The sequence below is a fragment of the Dendrobates tinctorius genome, unplaced genomic scaffold (assembly GCF_039654945.1).
Source record: "Dendrobates tinctorius isolate UK_male_01 unplaced genomic scaffold, ASM3965494v1 ptg000150l, whole genome shotgun sequence".
In the NCBI taxonomy this organism is placed as follows: Eukaryota; Metazoa; Chordata; class Amphibia; order Anura; family Dendrobatidae; genus Dendrobates; species Dendrobates tinctorius.
Window position 1 is genome coordinate 3,915,773 of NW_027361817.1, and position 14,286 is coordinate 3,930,058.

The 14,286-nt window shown below is 42.9% G+C and overlaps 1 protein-coding gene and 1 long non-coding RNA gene across 5 annotated transcripts in view; one reads left to right on the forward strand and one right to left on the reverse strand.

Annotated features, from left to right (window-relative positions):
* Positions 1-14,286, forward strand: part of MYO1B (myosin IB) — a 305,050-nt gene that overhangs the window by 236,677 nt on the left and 54,087 nt on the right. For all 4 annotated transcript variants that reach the window (XM_073546692.1, XM_073546694.1, XM_073546695.1 and 1 more), the window contains exons 19-20: positions 4,612-4,705; positions 5,295-5,444. In XM_073546692.1, coding sequence (XP_073402793.1) covers positions 4,612-4,705; positions 5,295-5,444 — 244 coding nt within the window. The remainder of the gene's footprint in view (positions 1-4,611; positions 4,706-5,294; positions 5,445-14,286) is intronic.
* LOC141049856 (uncharacterized) overlaps positions 1-14,286 on the reverse strand; it is a 111,301-nt gene that overhangs the window by 60,056 nt on the left and 36,959 nt on the right. The window lies entirely within an intron of this gene.

The following is a 14,286-nucleotide window of genomic DNA, read 5'->3' on the forward strand; positions in this document are numbered from 1 at the left end:
TTTTTAGTGACAGATTGCATTTCATCAAATGATATGCTGTGAGCATGTTGTCCACGAGTTGTTCAAAGTTCGGTGCCCTGCTGTTGCCAAGGAGGTTCAAGGTCACATCTTTAAAGGCTCTCCATGCCACTTGTTTAGCACCTTGCAAAAGACCATCAAAGCTACTGTCATTCATTATATCTCTGATCTGTGGGCCAGTAAAAATACCTTTTTTAATCTTTGCATCACTTAATCTTGGAAATTTCTTTCGCAAGTAAGAAAAGGCTTACAATTCTTTGTTCATTGCTTTCACAAAATTCATAAAAAGCCCAAGTTTAATCTGCAAAGGAGGGAGAAATATCTCTTCTGGATCAGCGAGAGGATTGTTTAACATTCTTCTGTCCAGCAACCAGGTTTTCTTGGAGTGGCTAGTCCTTTCTGAAATAGTGCATTTCTAGTGCACAACTGTCCCAACTCACAAATAAAACCACAATACTTGGTATATCCAAGCTGCAGACCAAGAAGAAGTGCAACAACCTTTTCACCACATATGTTCCAGTTATAATTTCTATTAATGTAGGCCAACAGTAACTCCATATTCTCATACGTTTCTTTCATGTGTACGACATGTCCAATAGGTATAGAAGGATAGATATTTCCGTTGTGTAGTAAAACAGCTTTCAGACTTAAAAATGATGAGTCAATAAACAGTCGCCATTCCTTCGGGTCATGTTCACATCCAAGAGCACCAAACAACCCCACAATGTCGTTGCAAAAGGTTAAACTGTCGACATGGTTGAAAAATTGATTAAGGTCTTCTTGACGACTGCGAAAAACAGAAACTCTTGTTCCTGGTAATAAGAGATTCCGTTCTTGTTGCCATGATCCCAATAATTCTGCCTGCCTCTTTGACAATTTCAAATCTCCGACCAAGTCACTCAGACCAGCTTGACTGAACAGATGTGGATTAGAAGTAGAAGGCTCAAAGTCTGGGTCTGCAGCAGTTTAATTTTCCACTGACACCGTTAGTTCATCTTCTTCGTCCTCCATTGTCCATACTTTGGGCGGCTTTGGAACATGAAGACTTTCATTGCGTGGCACTGTTCAAATGGCTGAATGAAGATTAGAATATTGTCACGATGCATTTTTGGATTGATGTCAGATCTGGATCCTCCTATATAACCTTTTTTCCTTTCAGGCCATCGAGGGTTAATATCAGTTTTTGCCGCTGGTGTTACTACAAGTTTAGTTAGTCTGCTGGTGGGTTTTTTCCCCCGGTAGCCGCTTGTGTTACTGCATTGTGATTAATTATCTATGCAGGTGGGTGCCACTCCCACCTCCCTTTATAAGGTCACCTGGTGCTGTAGCTCACTGTTGGTGATATTATTACTCTTTGGACACCAACTAAACTGGAGTCAGGAGCAGGCTGTGTTGCAGTAGAGCTCCGGCTATTTCCTTGTTCTGGTTCCTAACTCTGCTGTTCGGTTCTTAGCAGCAGACAAAGCTAAGTTTTGTTTTTCAGTTGATATATCCCTTTGGTATCTGTTTTATCTTTCCTTGTGTGTTATTGGTGCAGTACACTTTTTTCCCTGTCTCATCTCCTGGGAAAGGGGGTTGGGGGTTTAGCTCAGGGCTAAACAGGAGATACGGACAGGTCAGAGACTTGGGCCTCACTAAGTGTACCCCCAAGCTAAGGAAAGTCAGGGCACCTCCTTTAGCCTGAGGGGCAGTTCAGGGGCCCTGGTTCCTCGTCCCCTGTCTTCCCACTACTGCCCTGTGACAAGTATTCTATTGATTTCTTGTTCTTTGCTGAATATCCTGTTACATTTGTAAGGCAGAAGTAACAATCTGTTACATGATCTCTCTGCTCTCTCCATATCATTGGGACAGCGAACAGCATTGAAGGTCGTGATCCACTCAGCCATGCTCGAAGTACTGTATGTCAGTATTGTCTTTTGATTCCTTCCCTGCCCAGGAGATGTGGTATGCTCGTACGCGGTCAGCCGAATGATTCAATGCGCCTGCGCGGAATTCGCATAATCAGTGCTTGCATATGTGTAGATCGGTGATTTATGTAATTTCAGTGGAAAATTTAGAATATACGGTTTCAGAAAAAGTTCATATGAGTTTTTAGAATTATAACAGAATATTATGTTTCGTATCATTTCTCAAAAACCTTATGTGATAGGAAAAATGAAGTCATTTCTGAAATCAGCATGAAAAAAAATCTATCAGGCACTCTCAAAATTGTCCGAGGGACAAAACCGTGGTAGCACAGTGTAATGGAGTGTGCGTTGCATGGGTTGGGCCTATAGCAATTCTTGCCCAAACATACACAATAAGCCCATCCATCTTTGCATTTGTGCATGTTTTTGTGAGTTATTTGGTGCAAAAAAATGGGTGCAAAACACCAGAATCATATTTCTATTTGTGCCTCTAAGTCTATTTATTTAGACTGGTTTACAGTTTCCAAATGTTTTCACCTATTATTAATTTTCACCTTTTTCAAAATTTTGTAAAATTTGTTGCAAATATTCTCCAATCTCTCCCTACTCTCACCCTCTCCCCAGAGTGATTTATATGTATACAAGCAATTTTTGGGACATTTTGAAACATTTTGCTCTAAAAAGTCACACAAATAGTTAAACGGGCAGTTTTATGGTATGTGCGCACGTAGTTTTTAGTTTGTGCGGATGTTGTTGAAAAATCCGCAGGTAAATCCGCAGGACAAAAGTCCTGCAGTTTATCTGCGGATTAGCCTGCGGTTTTGCCCTGCGGTTTCACACCTCATAATGGATAAGGTGTGAAACCACAGCGGAATCCGCACAAAGAATTGACATGCTGCGGATTGGAACCCGCAGCAAATCCGTGCAGAAAAATCTGCAGCATGTGCACAGCGTTTTTCAGTTTACCATTGAAAACACTGGTACTGTACAATGCACCTAAATCTGCTGCGGACCCGCAGAGCCTGAAACACTGCGGATCCACACCGTGTGCACATAGCCTTAGACTGCAGAAAATTTGTGAACTGTGTGTGATGTTTTAATGAACTTGCTGCAAAAACAGTCATCGAATACTACAAAATAAAAAAACGCAAATGATGAATTAGGCCTGCATGATGATCAAATGAATTTTTCCTAAATGGAGATGGTATACTGCAGTGTTCTCCCCAACTTCATTCCTAAAGACCTACCAATAAATCATGTTTTCAGGATTTCATTAGTATTGCACAAGTGATCTTTCAATCCACCCCTTGAAGCCAGGTTTTCTGGTGAAGTGTTTATTTGCATGTTTGTCCATGCTATCAGTGTAGGGAGAGGACTATTTAGTAAAGATGCTTCCTTGCTATAAAATATGCTATATCCGTGGTCTGCAACACTGTGCCCGAGAACTGTGTGCCTGAACGCCCATTCCGGTGCATGGCATGATACATGGGCACATCGTGCATCTGCAATCACAACATACTACGGTAGTAGCTGCAGTCCCCAACTGTGGAGTAACCTTCCTAGTGTAAGAAACACTGGCACTTTTGGTAAATTTGACAGGAGGACATAACCACGCCCTCTCCTGCTTCATCCCCAGCTTGGTCCATTTTGGCTGTGCTACCCAAATTAGTGTGAAATTGGCAAAACTTGCAAATTTTTTTGCTTGTCAAGTTACAACTGTTTAAAGTTTCTTAACCCAGGTTTTCTGGTGTGAAAAATTTGATTAAGCCCCCCAGAATTCTTATTCTGTTAGCACATAGTATATGTTGTGTATATATCCCTGCTAGAAAGGTTTTACATGGTTCATTAAAATAAAATTTACATATTTAATTTAGTGGATTTGTATATCTAAGATAGGCACAGGAGAGATACTACATTACAATATAAATACATGCATGTCCTAACCATTTGTTGTTCATATTTCTGCCGATCATATGAAAATAAGGTTTTGCATCACAGATTACTTTACTTTTTATAATGAATAAAAAAGGGCAATGGGGAGGGAATGTGGTGGAGTGCCCAAAACATTTGTTAGTTGTACCTTTGTGGACTTGGGTCTCAGTGGGATTATTGGAAGACTGCATGTCACTGGTGCAGGGCAGCCGTCAATCGGTAACCTCAGCAGTATTGTGCCGTACACATGACCCACTGAGGCCGATCATTGGCTCTGCTGTTCACGTGGTTGGAATAAGTCTCCACTACAGGAAAATCAATGAAGAATTAAGGAGACCAGCCAACCAGTAGTGCGTTTATCTGTTAAGCAATCGTCTTTTATTCCGGCTTAGTTTTTTTTTTTTTCCAATTTCCTCATTATCACACATTTTTCTGATTTTTGAAAAGGTTCTAGTCAAGAGGTTTGTCTGGTATGTATCCAATGTATGGTCTGACTATATCTTCAAAAAAAATCTTAAGAAATGAATGCGTATCTTGACTTCTGTTTCATTAAGTTCATTTTCTAGAGCAATGAAGGTACACTAATTTTAGTATTCCCCCATAATAAACATGAAAGGCCTTGTTTGGCTCTTATATTATGTATGCTGTATGTATTTACCTTGCTAATGTTATTGCCTTCTTAAGCAAATTTTGTATGCACAAGTCTTCTGTCATTCACCAACCATTAATGGAAAACGTGTCTGTTTGTTTGTAGAGCGGGTGTAGAAGTATTGCTCAATGACTTACAAATACCTAAAGAAGAATTTTCTTTTGGGAGATCAAAAATCTTTATCCGTAATCCAAGAACGGTATGTAGGCTTATTTCCAAGCTATGTGCTAGAAACATCTTATAGGGAACCTATCAGAAACTTTCACACTCGCACCCCTCCCTCCCCTCAAATAATTTGTGACTGTGTAACCCTTTAAAAGATAAGCCAATCGATCTTTTTTTTTTTATCACAAAGCACTGCTCGTTCCGCCCCAGCCATGACCGACAGCCAGCCCCAATGCAGAGCGAGTGTCCGTCATGGCTGGGGAAGCGGTTACAGCCATCGTTCTGTATACTCAGAGCGGTGACTGAACCGGCGCCGTCCCTGTAGCCGAAACCAAAATGCTGCCAATGAGAATAAAGTTCATTTTCTTCCCGCAGTGGTTCGGCTGAGTCCCGGCGCCGGGCAGGTTAGTAACGCTGTTATCTTGCAGATTAACCCCATATCTAAGGGGATATCTAAGGGATTGGTTCCCGTGCTGAATTCTGATGTGTCCTAATCGCCCACATGCAGAAATTGTTGCAAAGAAATAGAAATTTGAGAAAACAAATTTCAGAATGTCTCAGTAAGCTTCTAACCTGTACTTGGGGGGAACTGTAGAACTCAAGGTCTGTTGTTATCTCTGTAGTTGTTTAAACTCGAAGAATTGAGAAAGGAGCGACTGGAAGACCTTGCCACTCTGATTCAGAAAATCTACAGGGGATGGAAGTGCCGCACTCATTTCTTACTGATGAAGCGGAGTCAGATTGTTGTGGCTGCCTGGGTCAGGCGCTATCTTGTAAGTTACAAATATTATTTTTAATCCGCTACCCAGCACTTTTCTATTAGTCAAACTCTTATGTCCAAAATCAAAGACAGCACTTCAACAAGGTTACAACAAAAAATTCCCTTATGTATAATACTTGTGGGAATATGAAGAGATCCAATACCAATAAATATTAAAATTAAGCTTTATTCAATATAATTTAAAATATCCTATAAAAACAAAATATCATCCTGGGACACCAAGTGGAAAAAATAACAAGGGGGAGATATTACATCAACTTGCATATCAATAATGAAATTCATATACCAAAGAGTCTAAACAATATAATACACAAGGAGATATATGTGTTTAAATATATTGGACCAAATTCCATGTACATAGTTCTTTGGAAATCAAAATCCGAAATAAGACAGCATATGAATTATATCCCCATAGGTGTCTCATATAAGCTGTGTACCGGTAAAGAAAGCGGGCATCAAACAGTACCAGAGTCGGTATGAATTATCATCCAGGCTCAGATGCCATAGTAAGGAAATAATAATCATAAAAGAAATGGTCTGAAAAGCCCCCAAATAATTATCTTCTAAACGTAAAAGTAGAGTTTTACCGGTAGCCAGGAATCGCTTGTGTCCGCTCGGTGAGTTTTTTTGGGACCACTTCACTCATAAAGTATCTTTTGAGTGTTTTATAGGTCAGAAAACCCTCAAACAGGACCAGGTTCTAAAAACTGAACCTCTAAGTATCAAACTATATTCAGGTGCTTTAACCCCTTCACCCCCAAGGGTGGTTTGCACGTTCATGACCGGGCCAATTTTTACAATTCTGACCACTGTACCTTTATGAGGTCATAACTCTGGAACGCTTCCATGGATCCCGGTGATTCTGACATTGTTTTCTCGTGACATATTGTACTTCATGTTAGTGGTAAAATTTCATTCAAATAACTTGCGTTTATTTGTGAGAAAAACGGAAATTTGGCGAAAATTTTGAAAATTTTGCAATTTTCCAACTTTGAATTTTTTTGCCCTTAAATCAGAGAGATACGGCACACAAAAAACTTGATAACTAACATTTCCCACATGTTTACTTTACATCAGCACAATTTTGGAACCAAAATTTTTTTTTGTTAGGAAGTTATAAGGGTTAAAAGTTGACCAGCGATTTCTCATTTTTACAACACCATTTTATTTTTAGGACCACATCACATTTGAAGCCACTTTGAGGGGTCTATATGATAGAAAATACCCAAAAGTGACACCATTCTAAAAACTGCACCCCTTAAGGTGCTCAAAACCACATTCAAGAAGTTTATTAACCCTTTAGGTGCGTCACAGGAATTTTTTTGAATATTTAAAAAAAAAATGAACATCTAACTTTTTTTCATAAAAAAAATACTTCAGGTTCAATTTTTTTTATTTTACCAAGGGTAACAGGAGAAATTGAACTGCAAAAGTTATTGTGCAATTTGTCCTGAGTACGCAGATACCTGATATGTGGTGGGGAACGACTGTTTCGGCGCATGGCAGAGCTCAGAATGGAAGGAGCGCCGTTTGACTTTTTCAATGCAAAATTGGCTGGAATTCAGATTGGACGCCATGTCACGTTTGGAGAGTCCCTGATGTACCTATACAGTGGGAAACCCCCTACAAGTGACCCCATTTTGGAAACTAGACCCCCTAAGGAACTTATCTAGATGTGTGGTGAGAACTTTGAACCCCCATGGGCTTCACAGAAGTTTATAACATAAAGCCATACAATTAAAAAATCATATTTTTTCCACAAAAATGATCTTTTCACCCTCAATTCTTATTTTTCCAAGGGTAACAGGACCCTAAAAGTTATTGTGCAATTTGTCCTGAGTACGCTGATACCCCACATGTGGGGGTAAACCACTATTTGGGCGCATGGCAGAGCTCGGAAGGGAAGCAGCGCCATTTGACGTTTTTGGCTGGAATTGAGATCGGACACCATGTCGCGTTTGGAAAACTCCTGATGTACCAAAACAGTGGAACCCCCCCACAAATGACACCATTTTGGAAACTAGACCCCCTAAGGAACTTATCTAGATGTGTGGTGAGCACTTTGACCCCCCCCAGTGCTTCACAGTAGTTTACAACGCCCGGGCGTGAAAATAAAAAATTCGTATTTTTTTCCACAAACATGATCTTTTAGTCACCATTTTTTTATTTTCCCAATAATAATAATAATAATAATAATAATAATCTTTATTTATATAGCGCCAACATATTCCGCAGCGCTTTACAGTTGAACAGTTTCAAACACAACAGTCATAAGTAACAACGTTAACAATACAATAATTAAAGCGAAATAAGACGACCCTGCTCGTGGAGCTTACAATCTGCAATGAGGTGGGGGGGATACAAAGCACAGGTTTGTATTTACAATGATGTATTTACAATGACGGTCCAGCCATCTTCAGGGGGTGGGGGTTAGATGGATATAGTGAATGGGCTACACACACACAAACATGACTTTGATTACTGAATGTGATAGGCCGCTCTGAACAAATGTGTTTTGAGCGAGCGCCTAAAACTATGCAAATTGTGGATGGTCCTAATATTTTGGGGTAGAGCATTCCAGAGGATTGGCGCAGCACGGGAGAAGTCTTGGAGTCGGGAGTGGGAGGTACGGATTAGGGCAGAGGTTAGTCGAAAGTCATTTGCAGAGTGCAGCGGTCGGTTAGGCCGATAGACAGAAATGAGGGAGGAGATGTAAGGGGGTGCCGCACTGTGGAGAGCTTTGTGGGTGAGAACAAGTACTTTGAATTGTACCCTGTAATGAATTGGCAGCCAGTGTAACGACTGGCGAAGAGCGGACGCGTCTGAGAAACGATTAGCCAGATGGACAACCCTGGCTGCTGCATTAAGGATAGACTGGAGAGGGGAGAGTCGAGTGAGAGGGAGGCCAATTAATAGAGCATTACAGTAGTCTAGGCGGGAGTGGATCAGGGCGACAGTGAGAGTTTTTGTTGTTTCCATGGTGAGAAAAGGGCGGATTCTAGAGATGTTCTTTAGGTGTAAGCGGCATGAGCGGGCAAGAGATTGTATATGGGAGGTGAAGGAGAGATCGGAGTCGAACATAACACCCAGACAGCGCACCTGCTGTCGGGGTGTTATTATGGTGCCACCCACAGAGAGGGAAATGTCAGATTTAGGGAGGTTAGTAGATGGTGGGAGCAGAAGAAGTTCAGTTTTGGAGAGGTTGAGTTTCAGATAGAGAGCAGACATGATGTTGGAGACTGCAGACAGACAGTCAGTGGCGTTCTGTAGTACAGCGGAGGTAAGGTCAGGGGATGATGTGTACAGTTGTGTGTCATCAGCATAAAGATGGTACTGAAAGCCAAATCTGCTGATGGTCTGTCCAATTGGGGCTGTATAGAGAGAGAAGAGAAGGGGGCCAAGGACTGAGCCCTGAGGTACCCCAACAGTGAGAGGAAGAGGAGATGAAGTGGAGCCAGAAAACAGAACACTGAAGGAGCGGTCGGAAAGATAGGAGGAGAACCAGGAAAGAGCAGTGTCCTTAATGCCTAGTGACTGGAGCCTAGAGAGTAGGAGAGGATGGTCAACAGTGTCGAAAGCTGCAGAAAGGTCGAGAAGAATGAGCAGAGAATGGTCACCATTACGTTTTGCTGTCAGAAGGTCATTGGTCACTTTGATGAGTGCAGTTTCTGTCGAATGTAGGGGGCGGAAACCGGACCCAAGGGTACCAGGAGAAATTGGACCCCAAAAGTTGTTGTCCAATTTGTCCTGAGTATGCTGATACCCCATACGTGGGAGAAAACTACTGTATGGGCACACGTCGGGGCTCGGAAGGGAAGTAGTGACGTTTTGGAATGCAGACTTTGATGGAATGGTCTGCGTGTGTCATGTTGCCTTTAGAGAGCCCCTAATGTACCTAAACAGTGGAAACCCCCCACAAATGACACCATTTTGTAAACTAGACCCCCCCAAAGAACTTATCTAGATGTGTGGTGAGCACTTTGAACCCCCAAGGGCTTCACAGAAGTTTATAATGCCAGGGCATGAAAATAAAAAAATCGTATTTTTTCCACAAACATGATCAATTAGTCCCCAATTTTTTTATTTTCCCAAGGGTAACAGGAGAAATTGAACCCCAAAAGTTGTCCAATTTGTCCTGAGTACGCTGACACCCCATATGTGGGATAAAACTACTGTATGGACACACGTCAGGGCTCGGAAGGGAAGTAGTGACGTTTTGGAATGCAGACTTTGATGGAATGGTCTGCGGGTGTCATGTTGCCTTTGGAGAGCCCCTAATGTACCTAAACAGTGGAAACCCCCACAAGTGACCCCATTTTGGAAACGAGACCCCCTAAGGAACTTATCTAGATGTGTGGTGAGCGCTTTGAACCCCCAAGGGCTTCACAGAAGTTTATAATGCCCGGGCATGAAAATAAAAAAATCGTATTTTTTTCCACAAACATGATCAATTAGTCCCCAATTTTTTTATTTTCCCAAGGGTAACAGGAGAAATTGAACCCCAAAAGTTGTCCAATTTGTCCTGAGTACGCTGACACCCCATATGTGGGAGAAAACTACTGTATGGACACACGTCGGGGCTCGGAAGGGAAGCAGTGACGTTTTGGAATGCAGACTTTGATGGAATGGTCTGCGTGTGTCATGTGCGTTTGGAGAGCCCCTGATGTACCTAAACTATTGAAACTCCCCACAAGTGACCCCATTTTGGACACTAGACCCCCCACGGAACTTATCTAGATGTGTGGTGAGCACTTTGAACCCCCAAGTGCTTCACAGAAGTTTATAACACTCGGACGTGAAAATAAAAAAATCATTTTTTTCCACAAAAATGATATTTTTTACCCAATTTTTTATTTTCCTAAGGGTAACAGGAGAAATTGGACCCCAAAAATTGTTTTGCAATTTGTCCTGAGTAGGCTGATACCCTACATGTGGGGGTAAAACACTGTTTGGGCGCATAGCAGAGCTTGGAAGGGAAGGAGCACCATTTGACTTTTTCAACTCAGAATTGGCTGGAATTGAGATCAGACGCCATGTTGCATTTGGAGAGCCCCTGATGTGCCCAAACAGTGGAAACCCCCAATTCTAACTCCAGCCCTAACCCTAGCCCTAACCCTAACCCTAGCCCTAACCCTAGCCCTAACCCTAGCCCTAACCCTAGCCCTAACCCTAGCCCTAACCCTACCCCAACACACCCCTAGCCCTAACCCTAATGGAAAAATGGAAATAAATAAATTTTTTTTTTATTTTATTATTTTTCCCTAACTAAGGGGGTGATAACGGGGGGTTTGATTTACTATTTATGGAGGTTTTTATGTTTGGCGGCTGTCGCACGCTAAAAGACGCTTTTTATTGTAAAAATAGTTTTTGTATCACCACATATTGAGAGCTATAATTTTTCCGTATTTTGACCCACCGAGTCATGTGAGGTCTTATTTTTTGCGGGAAGAGTTGACGTTTTTATTGGTACCATTTTCGGGCACGTGGAATTTTTTGATCGCTTTTTATTCCGATTTTTGGGACGCAGAATGAACAAAAACCAGCGTTTCATGAATTTCTTTTGGGGGGGGGGGTGCGTTTACACCGTTCCGCGTGCGGTAAAATTGATAAAGAGGTTTTATTCTTCACGTCAGTACGGTTACAGCGATACCTCATTTAGGTCGTTTTTTTATGTTTTTGTCGGTTTTATGCAATGAAAACTATTTTATATAAAAAATAATTATTTTTGCATCGCTTTATTCAGCGAGCTATAACTTTTTTATTTTTTCACTGATGATGCTGTGTGGCGGCTCGTTTTTTGCGGGACAAGATGACGTTTTCAGCGGTACCATGGATATTTATATGCGTCTTTTTGATCGCGCGTTATTACACTTTTTGTTTGGCGGTATGATAATAAATCATTATTTTTGCTTCGTTTTTTATTTTTTAAGGGGTTCGCTAAAGGGGTTAACTAATGGGACAGTTTTATAGGGCGGGTCGTTACGGACGCGGCGATACCTAATATGTGTACTTTTATTGTTTGTTTTTTTTATTTCCAAAAAATGGATTTATTGGGGGAATATTTTTTTTTTTTTTCTAATATATTTGGCGATTTTTTTTTTTTTTTTTTAATTATTTTTACACTTTTTTTTATTTTTTTTTTAACTTTATTAAATAGTCCCAGGTCACTGTGACAGATCAGCAATCTGTCACAGGCATTGAAGAAGACTTCCTCATGCCTGCGCTTTGCAGGCACTGAGGAAGCCAGCTTCCTCAGGCCCCCGTCGCCATCTTGGATTCGAGGGCCTGGAGGAAAGGAGCCCCCCGCAGCAGCGCTGCACATTGCGCTGCCGTGGGGGGCTCAGGGAAGCACGGAGGGAGCCCCCTCCCTGCCGATGCTTCCCTTTAACCCCCGGTACACCGCGATCGTGTTTGATCGCGGTGTGCAAGGGGTTAACGTGTTGGGGGCGGTCCGTGACCGCCCCTGACACATTGTGCCGGGTGTCAGCTGTGATAATCAGCTGACACCCGGCCGCAATCAGCGGCGCTCACCACGTGGGCGCCGCTGATCGCGGTAGACGTACTATCCCGTCCACGGTCATACGGGCCCGGGTACCGTGGACGGGATAGTACGTCGGATGTCAGGAAGGGGTTAACAAAATGAAATGGAAGAAATTTAAAAGTTGGTGACTAAACATTTTTCCATTATTTCCAAATTGGATTATCTTTTTTTTTATAAATCAAAAAAAGACCAGCTCACCAGCAAAGGCATCTTGATTATCAGGGCACTTGAAGATAAATGGAAGAAATTCTCCAGCTGCACGTTGTTGTGAAAACAGATTTCTTTATTCACATCAGACAATTACAAAGTGGGAGTAAAATGCCAGCATAGGAAAAAATTGTCTTTTTTTTTTTTTTTTTAATACCTGGTCCTGCTATGGGATTTGAACTTTCACTAACTTGATCACTGGTCTAATATGCTGAATTACTGATGTAGTGCAATGTATTAGACCTGTCATGTTTACACTGTTGGCCTGCTAGGCCCTGCTTATGGAACTGTGGCTGTCAGAACTGGAGGCCATCGGTACCCTCCAAATGGATCAAGGGACGGCTGATTGAGTGGAAAAGCCCACTCTTCACAACTAAATATAGCCGACACTATTGACTTCAGCATCAAAAGGGTAAATCATCAGGGTTAAAAGGCCTTGATCTGGGCTATAACCGATTTAGAATTGTTGTAGCAAGGCGTCCGCTATAATATACCACTGCTTTTTAAGTCAAATCATTTTTATTAAGATTTTAAGGTTAATAACCACATTTCCAACAACAATTATATCAACATACATGCAAAGATGTTCCAAAAGAAGAGAGGTACAATTATTCATATCCAAGGAGTTAGTAATCCAATTCTCTAAGGTAAAAAAAAATATATAAACAGTTTATTATTTAGATCCAGACAGCTCCATAAATTTGAATTAAACTATATTAAAAGTATACATTCCAGTCACCGATTTAGAAAGGTAAGTCATAACTCTTGATACTCCTTATAGGTTATTGAATGGCACATTAGCGTTAAGTACATCAAATGTTCTCTCTGATAACCATACTCTTGATGGAATTCCTGAAGGGTCCAACCATGGATCCCAAATCCTTTAAAATTTATTCCTTGCATTACTTTTTACTCTGTCGCCTAATTGGGGGACACAGAACCTTGGGTGTTATGCTGCTGTCCACTAGGAGGCGACACTATGCATAATCTGAAAAAGATTAACTTTGGCTCCTCCTCTGCAGTATACACCCCTGGACGGCGTCAGCCTTCTCCAGTTTTTGCTTAGTGTCGCAAGGAGGCACACCTTTTTTCTTCCGTTTTTTTCCTTTTTTTCACGGAAATACAGATGAAGAAAAGTGGGTCTCCAGCGAGACTCCCGGCATGGCTCCCTCCTCGGTCCCCTATTAGGGGTACCCGGTTGAGGTCGAGGTGGTTTTTTTCCCCATGTCGCTCCCTCCCCAGTCCCTCGGGTCCTGGTTCGAGGTCGAGACCCCCCTCCTTCCCCAACCCCTTTAAGGGGTCTGGGTTGAGGTTGAGGCGAGGATGAAGACCCCCTGACGGTGACAGACGCACCCTCCCTAATCCCCCGCAGGGGGTATAGGGGTTGAGACGCCTCAGGTAGGGTCGGAGATCAGGCAGCATTCTGCAGCTTCCAGGGACCCCAGGCCGGCTGAGGGATCCTGTTGGGGCCGGGGGAGGGTGCGGACTGGATGGCACAGCAGAGACAGGGTTTTTCTGCGTCCCTGTCTCTGCAACAGCAGCGGCTCCATAGCGCTTCAGGGGCACCCCATACAAAAACCGCTGCCCCTGCTACCCCCACCGCTATCCAGTCGACCATTCTGGGGGGGTCTGGTACAAATCCGCCCCCCCCCCCCCCCGGACTACCGCGCCGCTCTGGAGCCCTCCTGGGCATCAGGCTTCTAATTTAGGCCGCGGCTTCGGCCTAGCTGAAGCCGCCGCCTTTTCCCCGCCCCCCGGATGACCAAAATGACACGCTGGAGTGTCATAGAAGGGGCGGATTGAGGCAGAAAGGGCGCGTTTTTACACAGCCCAGCGCGCCCTTTTCAGCTCTCCGCCCCCTCCTCCCTCTCCTCAGAGCCCCGGTGGCCATTTTTTCTGGATGACATCCAGGAGAGGAGCATCACAGCGGTCTCCGGGGGGCACAGAACTTGGATCTGTCGGCGCTGGACCTAGGGGCACACCGGTGGGGTAAGCTCACAGCTGGGTTCTCATTACTCAGCTGTGAATCTATACTTCCTATAAGGCTTTCTGTGGGTTCCCTCTGCGTAGCCACCCCTGTACGATC